Below are 20,075 nucleotides of genomic sequence, written 5' to 3'. Positions count from 1 at the left end.
ATTCACACTCAAATTCACACACTAGGGTCAATTTAGTGTTGCCTATCAACCTATATATCAACCATATAGCAACCCGCGCTGTATTTTAGGTAACCATCTGCAGTTATGGTAAAGGAGCATGGCACATGCAAAATAAAAGGTGTGATAAATTTGACAATATACATTATTTTTGCAACACTTTTGTTTTGTGATTAATCGCATGAGTTAACTAGTTATTTTCGACAGTCCTAATATTAAAAGTATTTTTTGCATAAATTCTTTCTTTTTAAATGGTAGAAAAAAATAGAAAATTATATAAGTTCCACTACTTGAATTACGTTAACATATTCCCCCCTCCCCCCCCCCCCCCCTTGTGCTGCGATAAATTTGTTGAATAGTAACAGATGAAAGACCATTTTTTTTTAACACGTAATACCTTTTCATCTTTGATACTATCTCTGTATGTCTAGTTTCATAACTGCAACTCAATCTGCTTGTTGATGTGATGGAAAAAGCCTCAAAATTTGGACCAAGACATCTTATCTGCACGAATATCTACATCAGTGGCAAACGTAAGAAATGGAAGACAAATCATGCTATGACTGGGCTTTGTAGCGGAAAGTGTTTCTCATCTGCTGCTACTGAGGTCAAGAATCAACTTTGATGCTCCAGTGCTGATTTAATTCATTTAAACATATCCTCACTCCAGATCTATCTGCTTTAATTTAGAGCAGTGCGCAGTCAGGATCAGAAACATATAATTGCACACTTTCGCATCAAAGAATTCATTACCTCCTGTGATATAGTGACATGGGTTCCAAGTCCATGTGTGCTTGCAATTTGTGAATTGCCTTAAGTCTTATCACATATATATTATCAAACTAAGACAAAGTGTGAGGAAAAAAATGATTTATGTCACACTTATCGCTTGTCTTTTGGTGTATTTCAGTACAGCGGAAAGCGGCAAATCAAGATGTAACGGTGTGTTGACAGTTTCTGTAAAATGTGTTTTAACGAACCCTCTGGCACAATATGCAACTTCTGGCAGAGGGCTGTGCTTTGTGCAAGTTTACTACGTGGAAAAGTGTCAGAGTGCAGCACTGTTATGCAGACATGTGATACCGAACACCTGCGCTCTGCTCAGTGACAAATGCCAGAAAGAAGAAGAAGCTTTTTTGAACAATACACACATGCTGCCAAATCATGCATATTCAATGGGTAGAATCCCGTTGGCTCCCCGGTGCTGCCTGCTTAATGAATGTGAACCGAGTTCTTTTGGGACAACCTTAAATGGTTCCTCAAACGTGACAAAACATGTACTGCGTCATGGAAATTGGCCAGCCTGTCTCAATAGAAATGCCACTGAAGTAAGTATGCAATGTGCTGGCGTTGACCGTAATGAGCCCAGACTGTGTGGTCGTCTCTGGAGATGCTCGCGGAAAGCAACAATTTGAATAGCTTCACTCTTCTGCAGCAAGGATACGCACAATCCATTCCATGACCAATCTATAGAGGGTATCTGAACACATGTATTGTTGGGGAAAAAGTAATCTTCCATGTGTGGACTTAATGACTGAGTTGGTTATGAGCAATACATTCCGTCGGCAAACTAAATGAAAGGCCTGAGGGACTCACTTCAGCAAGGAAGCTGCCCCCTCACTGGGGGTTACTAGTACCAGTGATTGGCAGCCAGGTTAAAGAAGAACATTCACAATCACATTTCTTGTTTCCCACAAAGTTGTACAGTTCAGCATAGAAGGAAGTCTCACATTTTTAATGTCAGAAACTTTAAATGAAGGTCTGTAATATGTGTTTTATGTATGTATTAATGTTTTACCCCCTCCCCAGGGGAAACCGGATTGAAACAAAGCATACAGCTAAAGCTTTACCTATTTTAACACAACAATGTAAGAGGGAAATATAGTCCGTTCCTCTTTCCCCTCTCCCTTCAACTGCTTTTTTTGTATTTCAAGTATTCATTACATTTCCGTATTGGTGCACTTGAAGCGATAAATGTTAATATTATTATTCATTATCAATGTAGTTATTTATATTGGTATTTTATTGTTCTATTTGTAGTGCAATAATGTTAAGTTAGATTTCTGTGTTATTAATATCTACTTCAACTAATGGTTCTTTTTTTATAATTTTTGGTATCATTTCATTATTGTTGTTGTTGTTGTTGTTTGTCTAGTCCAGTGGAACTTAACCTGGGTTCGATCGAACCCTAGGGGTTCGGTGAGTCGGCCTCAGGGGTTCGGTGGAGCCTCTGCCGCAGAGGTCAAGACACAACCAACTCATCGTGTAAATAAAAACTTCTACCGATCGGCATATTATGAATACAGCAAAAGAGCAGAAGTCACACTGTTTGTAATTTGTTATGAGTTAATGCACTGTGTTGGTTTTGTTCTTTGAACAAGGTGATGTTCAAGCATGGTTCATTTTGTGCACCAGTAAAAAAAAAACATAGCATTGTCTCGAATTTGAAAAAATAAAAATAAAAATAATTATATATATATATATATATATATATATATATATATATATGTATATATATATATATATATATGTTTTTTTAACTAAAGAAAGGTTCGGTGAATGTGCATATGAAACTGGTGGGGTTCGGTACCTCCAACAAGGTTAACAACCACTGGTCTAGTCCCTGCAATTTCCCCCATGTCTTATTTGTTTTCCTTCGTCCTATCCCCTCCTGCTTGAGTCTGGTTGCGCCAAACACTAATAGCGTTTATCCATTTAAAAAAGTCAAATAAAAATAAGGCAACAAGAGAAATATCACCCCACAATTCTCTTTTGTAAAGCAAACCTGCACAGCATATATTGACATTTTCATCAACAGTCTTCTTTGTCGATCTTCCTCAGATAAACGAAATGAACACCATGTCTTCTGTGTAAATATAATGTTTTTGTTTTTGAAACAAGACAAAGCCAAATAAGCATGTCTTCTTATGTCAGTGATTTTGTGTACCTATAAACACAATGGCCTGTTCTACATATTTGAAGTCGAAAACAATCCTGTTGTTTCAAATAAGCTCATTACAGTAGGTCATTGAGCAAAACAGATGATTTGTGCTAAGCAAGGCAATATTTACTAGCAATGAGGGCAAACGACTTTGAGGTTGACACCATGAATACAAATCATCAGAAGAACCTTTGAGCTTTAATGTCTGTGATATTTCCCAGGTCATTTGATTGATTGAAACTGAACTGGTCAGATTGTCTTAGAAGACGTTTCACCTCTCATCCGAGCAGGCTTCATCAGTTCATGCTGTCAGACTTAAGATAGATCTCGTCTGAGCGCTTTGTGCCGGCTCCAAAGGATGTATCCTCTACAAGAGGGGGTCGTTCCTTGACAGGATTGAGGTTTTTTCTCGATTTCAAAAGGGCATATATATATATCTATATCTATATATATATATATATATATATATATATATATATATATATTTGTATATTTATATATCCATCCATCCATCCAATTCCTACCTCTTATTCCCTTTGGGATCGTGGGGGGCACTGGTGCCTATCTCAGCTACAAAGTGGAGTACTCCCTGGACAAGTTGCCACCTCATCGCAGATATATATATATATATATATATATATATATATATATATATATATATATATATATATATATATATATATATATATATATATATATATATATATATGTATAGATATATATATATATATACATATAATTTATATGATCTGAAAACTTTTTTACTCAGGCGCCGCATTGGGCTAATACAATTTGGCCAGCCTGTACCTACATATATATATATATATATATATATATATATATATATATATATATATATATACATGTACAGTCAGAAAATCATATATATATATATATGATTTTCTGACTGTACATGTATATATATATATATATATATTGGTACTTTACATATATACACACATATAATATAGATATATATACAGTATATATATATATATATGTATATAAATATATATATATATATATAATGTATACAAATATATATATATATATTATATAATATAATATTCATATATCATATACAGTTATTATATATATTATATATATATATATATAAACATATATAAACAGTTCTGAATTATGTGCACTTATATAGATATTAAATATACGTGTAATGTAATTAAATGGTATATGGATTATACTTGTATTGCACTTTTTTACCTTCAAGGCACTTTGACACTATTCCCACTTTTACACATTCACACACACAACCACATACTGATGGCGGTAGCTGCCGTGCAAGGCGCAAAACAGGACCCATCAGGAGCAAGGGCGAAGTGTCTTGCACAAGGACACAACCGACTTAACAAGGGTGGTAGAAGCCGGGGATAGAACCAGGAACCCTCAAGTTGCTGGCACGGCAGCTCTCCAAACCGCGTCACAGTCTAAATACATTTGACATCGAAATAACATAATATTCAGTTGTTTTCTTTTAATTGTTTATTACTAGTCTATGCTGTCTCAGACTGGTCTATGATCACGTTTACACAGCTGTATTTATATCTAATTGATGGTCCAAATGCTTTAAGTCTGCATATTCATTTCGTACCAAATTGAAAAGAGAAGTTTGCCAAGCATGTAAGAATACAGTACAAACAGCGGTAAAGCCATATTTTCGAGGGTAATCGCAAACACTGTTATATGGATGTGTTATATGGATGTGTTGTATGGATGTGCACAAACATGCACAAGTTCACACATTACAACCTTTTTTTCCCTTTTTTTCGCCACACAGCAGAGCGTTGTTTTCGACGTAACAACAATCTTTCGTACCAAAAAAACACTTTAGTGTGCATTGATTAAAGCAAGCTGTAACACCCTAAACAGCAACACATAACTTAAACTACTTCCATTTTAACAACCCCCCCACATCAGATCCTGACGGCAATGCAATATGAAGTATAAATGATAAAACAGTGAATATAAGAGTAGGTGAAAGTTCCACTCCTACCTTGTTTCTTTACCTGACAACCACCTTAAAATTTTGTAATCAATCAAAAATATCAAACAGATAAAATGTGCCAAACATGGGGAAGTGTGGAGTGTTTTGCATGACACCCATTATGCACTGTAATGTATTTATATATGTTATTTTAGATTATATATACATGTTTTATAAAGTCCACAAAATTCAATGAGCAGGAGGTGTGTTATGCGCGACGGTGTGTTTACTTTATTTTTTGGTTATAGTTCTGTCACGGCACACGCGCAGTCCCGCATACCTTCTGCTGCGAGCACGGCCAGCGAGGCGCGCCGGGACAGGCTTCTGCTCGCTCTTCCCGCATTACGGCCACACCCCTGCCCAGCTGCAAGCAATCTGAAGTCAGCACACATGGAACTGATGAGAGCAGAAAGCATACCAGACCAGCGTACTCAAAGATCCGGTGTCGGAACGTAGTTCTCTGTACACAGAAAGCTATCGTGTCTCTGGCTCCCCTCCCGCATACTTGCTCTCTCTCTGTGCCTCCCATTTCCCGTGTCTTATGTCCGTTGTGTTTTCCGCAGTGCTTTCACTGTCTCACGTGATCGAGCTATGTGCCTCGACTTCCTGTTGGATTCCGGACTGCTGCCCTCAATCCTCGACCTCTGCTTGGAAACAGACCTTTTGACGCCTCATCATACCCCCCGACAACCTGCCTGTCTCACGGACATTCGAGCCTGCCTTTCCACTCTAGGAATTCTGCTATAATGGAATTGTGGCAGTGTAGCATAAATGTAGTAACAACACACATAACTCAGCTTCACAACACACTTCATGTGCATCTGGTTTGCCAGCGAATAAGACTTAGCAGAAATTTGCACTTTTCCAACTTGGTCTCTATACGTAGCAAGTAGAGGTACTTATGAAAAGGGAGAGAGAAGTGTATCTTAAGTCATGCATTTTTTCAAGTAATCAAATATAAACGGTCACAGCAGGGGCGGTTCTAGGCATGCTTATATGAGGGGGCAGTCAGATATGTGAAGGGGGCATCATGTGTACACATCATGCTCCAGCACTTTTTTTCCTGAGCTTATAGTAACGATGCTTTCTTCATTGAAATGGGTCTTTAGCTATGTGTCCAACCCCAACCTGGAGTAGTGGATTGCACTTTGTCAAGCCTCTACCTTCAGACCTGTCCAACTTGGGTGTCCCACCTGAAGACCAAGCTCCTGCTGCTATAGCTCTTACGTTCACTGAGGCACGCAAACCCCCTGACCACAATAAGGTGGCAATCCCTCAGGGGGGGAAACATTAACAGCGCTGCCATATTTCCGACAGGGGAAACAGAAGCAGGCGTCTCGCACCACAGAATACTCTAGCCATGGTCGTGTGCGGTACCAGGCAGGATTGAATGATCTTAATGTTGTACCACATGCACGCTTTGGGTAGCCACCCAGTATTGGCTGAGATGGTGCGTTGCCAATTAAGTCACTGGGTAGCTGAGCAGGCTGCTTTGGGGGAGCGCTTGTTGGGGCGACGGAGGGAGCTGGTGCAGGAGAAACAGTGCTTGCTGGTGCTAAAGGTGCAGTATTGCTAGCTGCTGTTCCTGATGTACTAGCAGTAGCATCATTGCTACTACTACATGCAGGAGCAGGACTAGACTTTTTAAATGCTCTGAAAAATGGATGCATTACAGAGCATTAACTTTTTGTTTGTGAGCTGCTGGAAGCTGGAGCAGAAAATAAGTAAGCTTGAACAACAACAGAAAAAACCTGCTGTGATTACATGAAGAAAAACAACAACAGTACAGGACTACAGCCTGGGGCGGGGCTTTACGTAGGGGTCTGTCAGACACAGGTCACTTGTCTTCAGTTTGTCACATGCAGTGGACGTGGGCCAGGGGCGTCGCCAGACAGATTTCACTGGGGCACGTGCCCCACTGTTGATCTGCAGTGCCCCAGTAAAAAATTCACCAATAAAAAACAACACTTCAGAGTTTTAAGTCTACATAACATAGACAACAGCGCACATACTACTTAGTATGGTAATTGATTGCTACTGTATTCACTCCACGAAACAATGAGTACATGGCTAATTAATATGGTAATTTATTCACGTGTGGATTGAGACTTTGGTTGAGAGAGAGAGAGAGGGGGGGGGGGGGGTGAGAATCACTGCTGAGGTAGGTAACATTAGCCAACAACAATTTGTTAATTACATTATTTTGATTTTGATTTGACTCAAACTGTAACTCCTAGATGGATTTAAGAAAGATATTCGCCCGCAGCAGGGAAGAAGCAGCAAGGAATGAGAGATGTAAGTGAAGTCCTAGCTAGCTAGGCAACATCATTGTCTTAAGTTGATGCTAAGTTAGCTAACGTTATTCCTTGTATCATTTGCTGTACGAGCTGTCGGGGGAATTTCCAATGAACATGAAACATAATAGAATAGAATAGATAGAATAGAATGAACTTTATTGTCATTATATTTGCATATAACGAGATTAAAGACTCCAACTTAAGGTGCGGTAGTGGGAACAAATATGGGGTGAAATAAATGACATAAGAGGTAATAAAGGAAAAAAACTAACAATTGAAATAAACAGACTACTATCCAATAAAAATAATAAGCAATTATGTACAATATACAAAACACTATAGAAGTACAAAATACAAATACTGTACAATATACAGAGCAAGACAGGAGTACCAAAGTAATAAATAACAATCAGTGATGGATGTATTGCACTCGAAGGGTAGTATTGCACAGTAGGGTATTAGGGCATTATATTGTATATAATAATAACTTATATTATAAGTTAGAGTTCAACATGGTGACAGCTTTGGGAAAGAAGCTGTCTCTGAGCCTGTTTGTTCTGGCTCTGATGCACCTGTGGCGCCTGCCTGACGGTTATAATGTTGAATAATGTTGGTTATTGTCTGCTGGTTCTGCATCAATGATGATTTGGAGTAAGCATGTGTGAGTTGAGTGCTTCTCAAATGGTTTATCCTGAGGAAGAAAAACATTTTTCCATATCAAGTCGTGAGCCAAATTTTTAAATCATTCAAGTTTATTTCACAGAAAAATAGCACAGTAGACTTGTCTTGTTAATCGGTGCGACTTTGACTAAAATTATCTTGTTTTGTCTCCAGAAAAATAGCTACAGTTAAAGCATCTGGTTTTGTTTCCAGAAAAAATAGTAACATTTCTGTATTTGTTTTCAGAAAGATGGCTGAAAATATATCTCTTCTTTGAGCTGCCACCTTACCGTGGTAGAGGAGTTTGCGTGTCCCAATGATCCTAGGAGCTATGTTGTCTGGGGGCTTTAAGCCCCCTAGTAGGGTCTCCCAAGGCAAACTGGTCCTAGGTGAGGGACCAGACAAAGAGCAGCTCGAAAACCTCTATGACAAGTAAAAACAAAGGACCCAGATTTCCCTCGCCCGGATGCGGGTCACCGGGGCCCCCCTCTGGAGCCAGGCCCGGAGGTGGGGCACGATGGCGAGCGCCTGGTGGCCGGGCCTGTACCCATGGGGCCCGGCCGGGCACAGCCCAAAGAGGCAACGTGGGTCCCCCCTCCAATGGGCTCACCACCCATAGCAGGGGCCATAGAGGTCGGGTGCAATGTGAGCTGGGCGGAAGCCGAAGGCAGGGCACTTGGCGGTCCGATCCTCGGCTACATAAGCTCGCTCTTGGGACGTGGAACGTCACCTCACTGGGGGGAAAGGAGCCTGAGCTAGTGCGCGAAGTAGAGAAATTCCGGCTGGATGTAGTCGGACTCACTTCGACGCACAGCAAGGGCTCTGGAACCACTTCTCTTGAAAGGGGCTGGACTCTCTTTCACTCTGGCGTGGCCGGCAGTGAGAGGCGACGGGCTGGGGTGGCAATTCTGGTTGCCCCCCGGCTTAAAGCCTGCACGTTGGAGTTCAACCCAGTGGACGAAAGGGTAGCTTCCCTCCGCCTTCGGGTGGGGGGACGGGTCCTGACTGTTGTTTGCGCTTACGCACCAAACAACAGTTCAGAATACCCACCCTTTTTGGGTACACTCGAAGGAGTACTGGAGAGTGCTCCCCCGGGTGATTCCCTTGTTCTGCTGGGGGACTTCAACGCTCATGTTGGTAACGACAGTGAAACCTGGAGAGGCGTGATTGGGAAGAATGGTCGCCCGGATCTGAACCCGAGTGGTGTTTTGTTATTGGACTTCTGTGCTCGTCACAGTTTGTCCATAACAAACACCATGTTCAAACATAAGGGTGTCCATATGTGCACTTGGCACCAGGACACCCTAGGCCGCAGTTCCATGATCGACTTTGTAGTTGTGTCATCGGATTTGCGGCCTCATGTTTTGGACACTCGGGTAAAGAGAGGGGCGGAGCTTTCTACCGATCACCACCTGGTGGTGAGTTGGCTGCGATGGTGGGGGAGGATGCCGGACAGACCTGGCAGGCCCAAACGCATTGTGAGGGTTTGCTGGGAACGTCTGGCAGAGTCTCCTGTCAGAGAAAGTTTCAATTCCCACCTCCGGAGGAACTTTGAACATGTCACGAGGGAGGTGCTGGACGTTGAGTCCGAGTGGACCATGTTCCGCACCTCTATTGTCGAGGCGGCTGATCGGAGCTGTGGCCGCAAGGTAGTTGGTGCTTGTCGTGGCGGTAATCCTAGAACCCGCTGGTGGACACCAGCGGTGAGGGATGCCGTCAAGCTGAAGAAGGAGTCCTACCGGGTTCTTTTGGCTCATAGGACTCCAGAGGCAGTGGACAGGTACCGACAGGCCAAGCGGTGTGCAGCTTCGGCGGTTACAGAGGCAAAAACTCGGACATGGGAAGAGTTTGGGGAAGCCATGGAAAATGACTTCCGGATGGCTTCGAAGCGATTCTGAACCACCATCCGCCGCCTCAGGAAGGGGAAGCAGTGCACTGTCAACACCGTGTATGGTGCGGATGGTGTTCTGCTGACCTCAACTGCGGATGTTGTGGATAGGTGGAAGGAATACTTTGAAGATCTCCTCAATCCCACCAACACGTCTTCCTATGAGGAAGCAGTGCCTGGGGAATCTGTAGTGGACTCTCCTATTTCTGGGGCTGAGGTTGCTGAGGTAGTTAAAAAGCTCCTCGGTGGCAAGGCCCCAGGGGTGGATGAGATCCGCCCGGAGTTCCTTAAGGCTCTGGATGCTGTGGGGCTGTCTTGGTTGACAAGACTCTGCAGCATCGCGTGGACATCGGGGGCGGTACCTCTGGATTGGTAGACCGGGGTGGTGGTCCCTCTCTTTAAGAAAGGGGACCGGAGGGTGTGTTCCAACTATCGTGGGATCACACTCCTCAGCCTTCCCGGTAAGGTTTATTCAGGTGTACTGGAGAGGAGACTACACCGGATAGTCGAACCTCGGATTCAGGAGGAACAGTGTGGTTTTCGTCCTGGTCGTGGAACTGTGGACCAGCTCTATACTCTCGGAAGGGTTCTTGAGGGTGCATGGGAGTTTGCCCAACCAGTCTACATGTGCTTTGTGGACTTGGAGAAGGCATTCGACCGTGTCCCTCGGGAAGTCCTGTGGGGAGTGCTCAGAGAGTATGGGGTATCGGACTGTCTTATTATGGCAGTCCGATCCCTGTACAATCAGTGTCAGAGCTTGGTCCGCATTGCTGGCAGTAAGTCGGACACGTTTCCAGTGAGGGTTGGACTCCGCCGAGGCTGTCCTTTGTCACCGATTCTGTTCATAACTTTTATGGACAGAATTTCTAGGCGCAGTCAAGGCATTGAGGGGTTCCGGTTTGGTGGCCGCGGGATTAGGTCTCTGCTTTTTGCAGACGATGTGGTCCTGTTGGCTTCATCTGGCCGGGATCTTCAGCTCTCACTGGATCGGTTCGCAGCCGAGTGTGAAGCGGCCGGAATGAGAATCAGCACCTCCAAATCCGAGTCCATGGTTCTCTCCCGGAAAAGGGTGGAGTGCCATCTACGGGTTGTGGAGGAGACGCTGCCCCAAGTGGAGGAGTTCAAGTACCTAGGAGTCTTGTTCACGAGTGGGGGAAGAGTGGATCGTGAGATCGACAGGCGGATCGGTGCGGCGTCTTCAGTAATGCGGACGTTGTACCGATCCGTTGTGGTGAAGAAGGAGCTGAGCCGGAAGGCAAAGCTCTCAATTTACCGGTCGATCTACGTTCCCATCCTCACCTATGGTCATGAGCTTTGGGTCATGACCGAAAGGATAAGATCTCGGGTACAAGCGGCCGAAATGAGTTTCCTCCGCCGTGTGGCGGGGCTCTCCCTTAGAGATAGGGTTAGAAGCTCTGCCATCCGGGAGGAACTCAAAGTAAAGCCGCTGCTCCTTCACATCGAGAGGAGCCAGATGAGGTGGTTCGGGCATCTGGTCAGGATGCCACCCGAACGCCTCCCGAGGGAGGTGTTTAGGGCACGTCCAACCGGTAGGAGGCCACGGGGAAGACCCAGGACACGTTGGGAATACTATGTCTCCCGGCTGGCCTGGGAACGCCTCGGGATCCCCCGGGAAGAGCTAGACGAAGTGGCTGGGGAGAGGGAAGTCTGGGCTTCCCTGCTTAGGCTGCTGCCCCCGAGACCCGACCTCGGATAAGCGGAAGAAGATGGATGGATGGATGGATGGGCTGAAAATATCGGGTTTTGTTCCCCTGTTTAGATTTAAAAAAAATATATTTCCATGTCTGTCCTGAGTCCTCCTCCAACTTGTTAGTCGGTTTGCCTTTTGCTAAAATACTCACTAATAGTCACTAGAAAAATAGCTAAAAATATCTGGTTTTGTTGCCACAATTTGATTTTTTTCTCCCTAAACTTTTTTTTTGCCATGCACACGTGCTGAAAATGACACACAACCCACTTTTATGTCACGACCCAGCAGTTGGGAACCACTGGTCAACTGTATAACAGTTACTGTAATATTTCCATGTCTGTCCAGAGTGATTGACCACTTTGCAAAAATGAAAACGAGACGTTACAGTTTACTTCTCAGAAAATGATTCCCTGAACAGACACACAACAGTTGTTCATTTATTCTACTACTGTGGCGTTATTGTTTTGTGTATATTTTATAGTTTTGTTTATCTAAAATAGGATTAGCCACGTTGCCATAAATGGAAATTAAATAATATTAAAGAACCCAGAGATGTAGGGGTGCTTTATTTTTAATTTTACTTTTGTAGATGTTAAATTTGCAGATGATTACTGCAATATATATTTCAAAAAGATTCATTGCTCTTCCTTTTGGCTTTTACCAGTAGCAGTTTAGAAGTCTGGAGTAAAAAAGTGCACAAGTAGGTCAAATGCATTAGTTAATTTCAGGTGGTTAATCAAAGATCCATACAACATAATCTGATATGATTTCATAGTTTAAAGCACTATTTATGTATTTTTTATGATAAATAAGAGCCAAAAATGTTTTTGCTTGCGCGCTTTGCACACTTACATGAATTATTTGTGCCCCAGGTGTTGTGATCCGGCTACCGGATCACACATCTCTAGCATGTTTATGTCCTTTTTGTATTGTCCTATGTTTTGATCATGTTTTGGACTCTACCGATCCCGTTTGTTAGCGCACTTCCTTGTTTTGTATTGTCACCATGGCAACCTAAGTATGCCTCCTGCACGGACTCATTACGCACACCTGTTTTGAATTATTTGTGTTGTATTTAAGACCACCTGCTACCTTAGTTCCTCCTGGCTGTTTTGTTTGCTACTTGCAACACGCACGTTGGTTCTTATTTTTGTAATCACTATTGCTAAGTCTCGCCTTAGCTTTGCGTGCGCTCTGCACCTCTATTCCTGTACTCTGCTCTCGTTGCTAATTATTAGCATAGCTCTCCGTGCATTCGGCACGCCTTTTCTTTGCATTTTGTACCAGTATTATTTTTGTTTTTGTATTAAATCTAATCTTACCTGCAACTCCTGCCTGTCCTGGTCCTCTTGCATCCCTGGGGTAGCAACACGCATCCATTATGCCTCGCCATCGTGTCAGAAAACAGCCAGCACAACGCCGCCTCGCAGTGGACCACCAAAAGTCTTCCCTTCGCCAAGCCGCGAAGACTTTTTCCCCGGACAGCAGCGCGCAGACAACAGCCCAGTACTCTTCCCTGAGGTTTGGAAGTTTTGTTTTTTCTCCATATTCCAACCACTCTTCCGACTGGGCTGTAAGGCCAGGGCATACCTCCGGCCCACCGGTCCATCACGGTGACGTCATTTCGTCAACGCCCCCTGGTGACTCAATACCACCCCCTGTCGATGATATTTTTTCTGAGGATTTTTATATTGTTGAGTCTTATTCTCAACCTGTTTCAAATATTGACTATGATTTTTTGGACTCTATAGACACAACTAAGTTCTATACAGATGTTATTTCTAGATGCAAACTAAGGCAACATGAGCTACCTACTTTTCTTCCTCCACCTCTTAAGCCCCGTTCCCCGCCCAAGTCTGGGTTTTTTTCTCCTTTTTCAAAAGGACATGTTGGTCAACTTAAAGGGGAGGAGTCTGCCCACCTCCAAACCTCACACCACCCTCCCTTAAGGTCAGTCCCTGACCATAGGGAACGGGTCTGGGATCCCCGTCTGGAGGGAGGGGCTAAGGCCTATAGCTTTGGTGGGGAAGTAGCTCAGATGCTAACTGTCAAACCGCAGCCTCCTATGAGGCCACCTCCACCGATATTCCGCTTAGCTCCTCCTAGTAGACCTCCTCCACCTGTGTTTCCCCCGGTCAAGCCACTAAGGCCACCTAGACCTCCTCCACCGACTTTTCGACTCGCTAGTCCACTACCTCCAGTGCGCCCTCCACCACCGGTGTTCAAGCCTAGTCCCAGTCCTGGTCCGACTTCTGGCCAACATTGTAGATCAACTCGTAGACTGAGTCGTAGTCCGAGTCCTAGCCCAAGTCCTTGCTCAAGTCATTCTCTTAATGGTAGTCCAAGTCCCGGTCCCAGTTACGTACCTTCGTGTAGTCTTGATCGTAGTCCGTGTCCTAATTCCCCTCGTGGTCTTAGTCCTCACAGTAACCCTAGTCCTTGCCCAAATTCTTGTCCGAGCCCCAGTGTCACTGTAAGTCCTAGTCTTTGTCCAAGTCCTTGCCCGAGCACCAGTATGATTGTAAGTCCCAGTCCTTGCCCTAGGTTGACCTCAAGTCCTAGTTCCTGCCCAAGCCCTGGTTCGACTGTAAGTCCTGGTCCTTGCCCAAGTCCTTATAAAAGCACTAGTTTGATTGTAAGTACTGGTCCTCACACAAGTCCTTGCCCAAGTCCTAGTGTTAGTCTAAATCCTCATAGTAGTCCTAGTCCTCCTCTCTGCCAGTCTCTTAGTGCTCCTCGGCTGACGCCGACACCTGCTCCTCGGCTGACGCCGACACCTGCTCCTCGGCTGACGCCGACACCTGCTCCTCGGCTGAAGCCGACACCTGCTCCTCGGCTGAAGCCGACTCCTGCTCCTCGGCTGAAGCCGACCCCTGCTCCTCGGCTGAAGCCGACTCCTGCTCCTCGGCTGAAGCCGACTCCTGCTCCTCGGCTGAAGCCGACTCCTGCTCCTGATCTGCGGCCGGCCTCTACACCTGATCCGCTGCCGGCCTCTGCACCTGATCCGCTGCCGGCATCCGCACCTGATCCGCTGCCGGCATCCGCACCTGATCCGCTGCCGGCATCCGCACCTGCTTCCCTGCCGGCATCCGCACCTGCTTCCCTGCCGGCATCCGCACCTGCTTCCCTGCTGGCATCCACACCAGCATTGGTGCCTGCTTCGGTTGCAGCCCCCGCGCCTTCGTCTGCTGCTGCCAAGCCTAGTCCTCCTCCACGTCGGCCACGGGTGTGGCCGTACCCTGGGCGTCCGCCTCAGCAGGCGCGTCCACCTCCACTCCGGCCACGGGTGTGGCCGTACCACGGGCGTCCCCCTCAACGGGTGCGTCTACCTCAACTCCGGCCACGGGTGTGGCCGTACCACGGGCGTCCCCCTCAACGGGTGTGCCCACCTCCACAATGGCCACGGCTGTGGTCCTACCCCGGGCGTCCTCCTCGTAGGACGTGCTCGGGTCTTCGTCAGCAACTAAAGTGGCCTCTGCGGGTTCGCCCGCCTGGACTGTTGTGGCAGCGACGTTCGATCCGCCGCCGCCACCTAGCGTGTCCTCGGTGGATCCGGGGACACAGGACTTATCGACCCTCCACCAGGTCCTCCCTCCACCCTCCCTTCATTTTCAGACTGTCTCATTGTGGGAGAGGGTTCTCTTTATTGCTGTTTTTTTTTGGGGGGCATCTGGGATCTGCCCCTTAAGGGGGGGGTAATGTTGTGATCCGGCTACCGGATCACACATCTCTAGCATGTTTATGTCCTTTTTGTATTGTCCTATGTTTTGATCATGTTTTGGACTCTACCGATCCCGTTTGTTAGCGCACTTCCTTGTTTTGTATTGTCACCATGGCAACCTAAGTATGCCTCCTGCACGGACTCATTACGCACACCTGTTTTGAATTATTTGTGTTGTATTTAAGACCACCTGCTACCTTAGTTCCTCCTGGCTGTTTTGTTTGCTACTTGCAACACGCACGTTGGTTCTTATTTTTGTAATCACTATTGCTAAGTCTCGCCTTAGCTTTGCGTGCGCTCTGCACCTCTATTCCTGTACTCTGCTCTCGTTGCTAATTATTAGCATAGCTCTCCGTGCATTCGGCACGCCTTTTCTTTGCATTTTGTACCAGTATTATTTTTGTTTTTGTATTAAATCTAATCTTACCTGCAACTCCTGCCTGTCCTGGTCCTCTTGCATCCCTGGAGTAGCAACACGCATCCATTATGCCTCGCCATCGTGTCACCAGGTGTGCCCCAGTACAGTATTATGTCTAGTGACGCCTCTGGCTCAGAGCCTCCGCTGTCACTGCTTTCGTCAAGGTGTAAAAAAAAAAAAAAAAGGAACTCAGTAGCACCGAAAGTCCGCGACGATAAACGTGTTTATGACAGATAAGACTACACAAATACACCCATCCTAACAAGTATATGATAAATGTAGACAACTTTTCCTTTTCTTTTACTTTCATACTGCAACAGTGATTGGATGTTTACTGAGGGCTGAGGGGTGTGTGCGGGTGTGTGTCTGCTGCGCAGCCTGTGGAATGTTGAATACACGCACAGCGGAGGGAGGGATGGGAGGGAAGCCGACACTACTATATCGTGTGTGTCCTTTTTTCGGCGGATTTTTCCACTAGTGCAGATACTTTTGTCAACTCGTAATGTAGTATTTTGTGAGTTTATTAAAATTTGCTTTCTCAAATTTTGATTTGAGGGGGCAAAACATTTATTTAAGGGGGCAGATTCTTGCCCCTGCGTAGAGCCGGCCATGGGTCACAGAAGTATTTGCCGTGCGAGTGAGAGTGGAGCTCCGCCACCAAAGCCACCAAATTTTGCATCCTCTAGCCCTGCAATTTCGTTTGCTTTTAAATGTCAAGCTGCACCCGTCCTTGCGTCCGATCAAAAGCCCTTTCCCCATCTGGCACATGTCCAGAGCTGATATTTCATATTTTTAGATCGCCATCTCTGATGAAATAACTATATGTCATGCCTGTAAATCAAGTTTATGTTTTGTTTTGTTTTTGGACTCTTGCTTCACGTTTTGCACTTCCTGGTTTTGTTTGTTTCCATGCCAACCCATTAGTCTCCACCTGGTCCCCTTAGTCACGCCCCGATCGTTAGCCTCTCACACCTGGTTCTAATTACCACAGCGGTATTTAAGTCATTTGTTTGCTCGGCCTGGCTTCTTTACCTACTGGACTGTGTTGAATACTCATGACCACGCACCTACCTTTCCTTGCCGGACCCTCATGCTTTGCCACGCTGTTTGTTTGACCACGCCACGTAAGACTTCTTTGTTTATATGCCTCAGTGCTAGTTTTTGGTTTGCCATGTGCCTTTTATAGTATCTTCTGTTTGTTTTATAGATATTATTTTGCTATTGTGCTGTTTTTGTTCTAAGTTTTAGCATAGATTATTATCCGCCATCGAATGTGCTTTTTGTTTTGCCTTTTTGTATTATAGTGTCTAAATAAAAACCATGTACTTACGTTCACGTCTCGCCCGTTTGAATCATCCTTTGCGTAGAAGAAGCAAAATAAATCCATGTCACAGTCCTGACACTATAGCGTGCAACCCAACCTTTATCATTTCTATAAGTGCCAAGAAACGCTATACAGCGTCGTTTGGCAACACTAGTTGGTTCACTTATTTCACCAGTAAAGCAAAGAATGGCTAAATTGAATTGAAATTTTCTGAATACAGCCCTATTTTAGAGGCCCGTGGCGCATTGTGGGGATAAAAAAACAAAAACCCAGAAACAATGGAAAAATGGAGCAAAGGCAAAACATAATGAGACAAGGCTGACATGATACTAATAATGAATAAAACACCAAGATTTGTTTCTAAATATGTGTTCTAACCGATTTATTAGCGTATTTCTTTACAAATTCCATGACGTCACGCTACCATCATATTGAAAGACTATTAAAAATAATGTTTTCTTTATTTACTTGAAGCCTTCAAGTCACTGTTGATTTCTTTACAATGTAAGATATTTTGTTATCTGTGACCATAGATTGGGCCCTGCGATGAGGTGGCGACTTGTCCAGGGTGTACCCCGCCTTCCGCCCGATTGTAGCTAAGATAGGCGCCAGCGCCCCCCACGACCCCGAACGGGAATAAGCGGCAGAAAATGGATGGATGGATGGACCATGGATTGTTTGTTTTGTTTTTTTGTATTGTTTGTTTTGATTTACTGGGATGCTATAGAACCCTGTTGTTCTTTTTAGAGTTAGAGTGGCTGTGCCAGCAATCTGGGGGTTACTGGTTCAATCCCCACCTTCTACCATCCTAGTCACTTCCGTTGCGTCCTTGGGCAAGACACTTCACCCTTGCTCCTGATGGGTCGTGGTGAGCGCCTTGCATGGCAGCTCCCGCCGTCAGTGTGTGAATGTTTGTGTGAATGGGCGAATGTGGAAATACTGTCAAAGCGCTTTGGGCTCCTTAAAAAGGGGTAGAAAAGCACTATACAAGTACAACCCATTTACCATTTACTGTATAGTTACCTCTTTGCAGCTACTAATGCGATTTGAATTATGATATTTCAAGCAAAGTGATCTTAAATTGTTTATTTTAACAGTTTTAAATAAATAAATACAATACTAGATATAATTACTATTATGGTGGTAATGAAGAAGTATCGAGAATTGTGAAAATGTACAGGTATTTAAATGATGGTATTAGGACTTAACCCTAATCTTTACAGCTGTTGTTTTTTTGCGCCACAAATGCTCCCTTTGATGAATACCTTGGATCCAGGTCCATTCACTTGGCTGGATCTGTCCCACCTAAGTCTGTTTCAAAGAGAAACCTGACAGTCCGGTTGTGATGAATTCAGAGTCCTGAGAATTCCAGCTTTTATTTGCAGGTATTCTCGGTATTATTCCGGATCTCATAGACAATTTGCAAATATAAATAAAGATGCAACCAAAGGGGGAAATCCTTCATCATAAAGAATAATGTTGACATATATTGTCAAATCAACAAATGAATTGACTGATTCTGAATTTTTTTAATAATGTTTTTAATTAGCCAAGTTAATCTCCAGATTTAAGCCTTATAATGCACGCATTTCACCTTTTAGAGAGGAAATGGAAGGGAGTAACCCCCAGAGCATACTGTACAAGAACTGAAGAAGGCTACTGTGACAGCCTGGAAAAGCATCACACGATAAATATGAAAAGGTTTTCTGAAGTTGTCTGATGTCAGTGGGTCACAGGTGTGCTGTAGTTAGCAGGTTGCATCATGTTACTGCTATGGTACAATTTAGAAAAAAACTATCTGATACTGTACATGCTTGCGATCCCACCTTAAGAGTTTAGGTTTACTAACCCATATTGGTTTGTCGTGAACTGAATCAAAGCATACAGCTTAGTGGAACGTTACGTTTTCCTAGTCTGAATTCAACTCCCAACAAGTGTCCACGTGTCTGCGAAGTCAGAGCTTCTGACCCCGTAGGTTAATTATTTCCCGTTTGAAAGTCATCTAAAAGAGACAGCAGGTCCCGATCTTCGAACCAAAGCAGTCTGTGTTGTAGAGCAGCATGCCTGTCACCTTTTAATGAGGAACACAACCAAGGTGACCTATAACAGGCTCCGCTTTTCTTCACAAGCCAGCAGGCTACGGGGGCTCGGTTTCTGATGGGAAACACTGCCACCAGAAAGTCAAATTAATGCAGGAAGACAAAATATGTGACTGCGTGGCGTCAAATTATTTTCCTCCCTGCCTTTGGTTAAAGCACAAATCCCTCTAGTGCTTTTGTTATCCTGGATTGGATGAAAAGTGACACATTGTTCAATATACTGTGAGACAAATTTGTTTTGAAGCTGGAAAAAAATTGGAGGACCATCGCGTTGGCGTAAACAATTAAAGGAAAAAGTTACACATACACCTGAGAAGTAGTGTTGAGGCGAATACTTTTTCTGATTGGAAAGGTGTTGTTGAATAAAGTCGGTAGCTTCTTTTTGTGCTTGTGACACTTGGCATCATGACAGCCGTAAGAAAGGACCTAAGCAGGCACGCAGTTCCATGCATGCAATACCTGTAGAAAAAACGATAATGTGATTATTTTTTTCCTCATGCTTGTCACAAGACCGAGACTGATCAGGGGCATTAACTGCAGCTCACAGAGCTCTCGCTCGGAGTCCTTGTGTATAGCACGCCGACAACATGGTGCAATCACACAGCACTTTTAATGTGTATTAAACACATTTAAAGAAAACCACACTCTCAACATAATCTTCTTCACCTGTCCACCTCTAAAAATAAATAAAAATAAACGCATGAACGCATCCTGTAGCCCTGCAATTCCGTTTGCTTTTAAATGTCAAGCTGCACCCGTCCTTGCGTCCGATCAAAAGCCCTTTCCCCATCTGGCACATGTCCAGAGTTGGTATTTCATATTTTTAGATCGCCATCTCTGATGAAAGCATTATATTTAAAGAGAAGAAAACGAAGCTGTGATAGACTGAGAAACCTTTAGAGACCAGCTGCTCGCTGGCCTGATGTGTCCGCCAGTCCTCTCAGTGTGTGCCAGGTGCCAGGCTGTACGTAAACTCTGTAACAATGCATAATACAA

General features: G+C 44.4%; 2 protein-coding genes across 4 annotated transcripts in view; one reads left to right on the top strand and one right to left on the bottom strand.

Moving 5' to 3' along the window:
- Positions 1-20,075, bottom strand: part of LOC133553909 (chemokine-like protein TAFA-1) — a 102,772-nt gene that overhangs the window by 29,895 nt on the left and 52,802 nt on the right. The gene's annotated exons all lie outside the window — the stretch shown is intronic.
- LOC133554434 (uncharacterized) lies at positions 12,397-15,659 on the top strand. 2 transcript variants are annotated; one of them, XM_061903202.1, is made up of 2 exons: positions 12,397-13,346; positions 13,731-15,659. In XM_061903202.1, the coding sequence occupies exons 1-2, from the start codon at positions 12,899-12,901 to the stop codon at positions 15,203-15,205; spliced, it is 1,923 nt and encodes a 640-aa protein (XP_061759186.1). In that variant the 5' UTR covers positions 12,397-12,898; the 3' UTR covers positions 15,206-15,659. The 2 variants fall into 2 exon arrangements, with proteins under 2 accessions (XP_061759186.1, XP_061759185.1); XM_061903201.1 differs by having other exon boundaries at positions 13,638-15,659.

This window comes from Nerophis ophidion, linkage group LG06 (assembly GCF_033978795.1).
Source record: "Nerophis ophidion isolate RoL-2023_Sa linkage group LG06, RoL_Noph_v1.0, whole genome shotgun sequence".
NCBI classification, from domain to species: Eukaryota; Metazoa; Chordata; class Actinopteri; order Syngnathiformes; family Syngnathidae; genus Nerophis; species Nerophis ophidion.
This window is presented reverse-complemented; position numbering and strand designations above follow the sequence as displayed.

Coding starts and splice junctions, on each gene's coding strand:
- LOC133554434 (XM_061903201.1), top strand. CDS start 12,899: ATGCCTCGCCATCGTGTCAGAAAACAGCCAGCACAACGCCGCCTCGCA. Junction 13,347..13,637: donor ACCTACTTTTCTTCCTCCAC/CTCTTAAGCCCC, acceptor GACCTCCTCCAC/CTGTGTTTCCCCCGGTCAAG.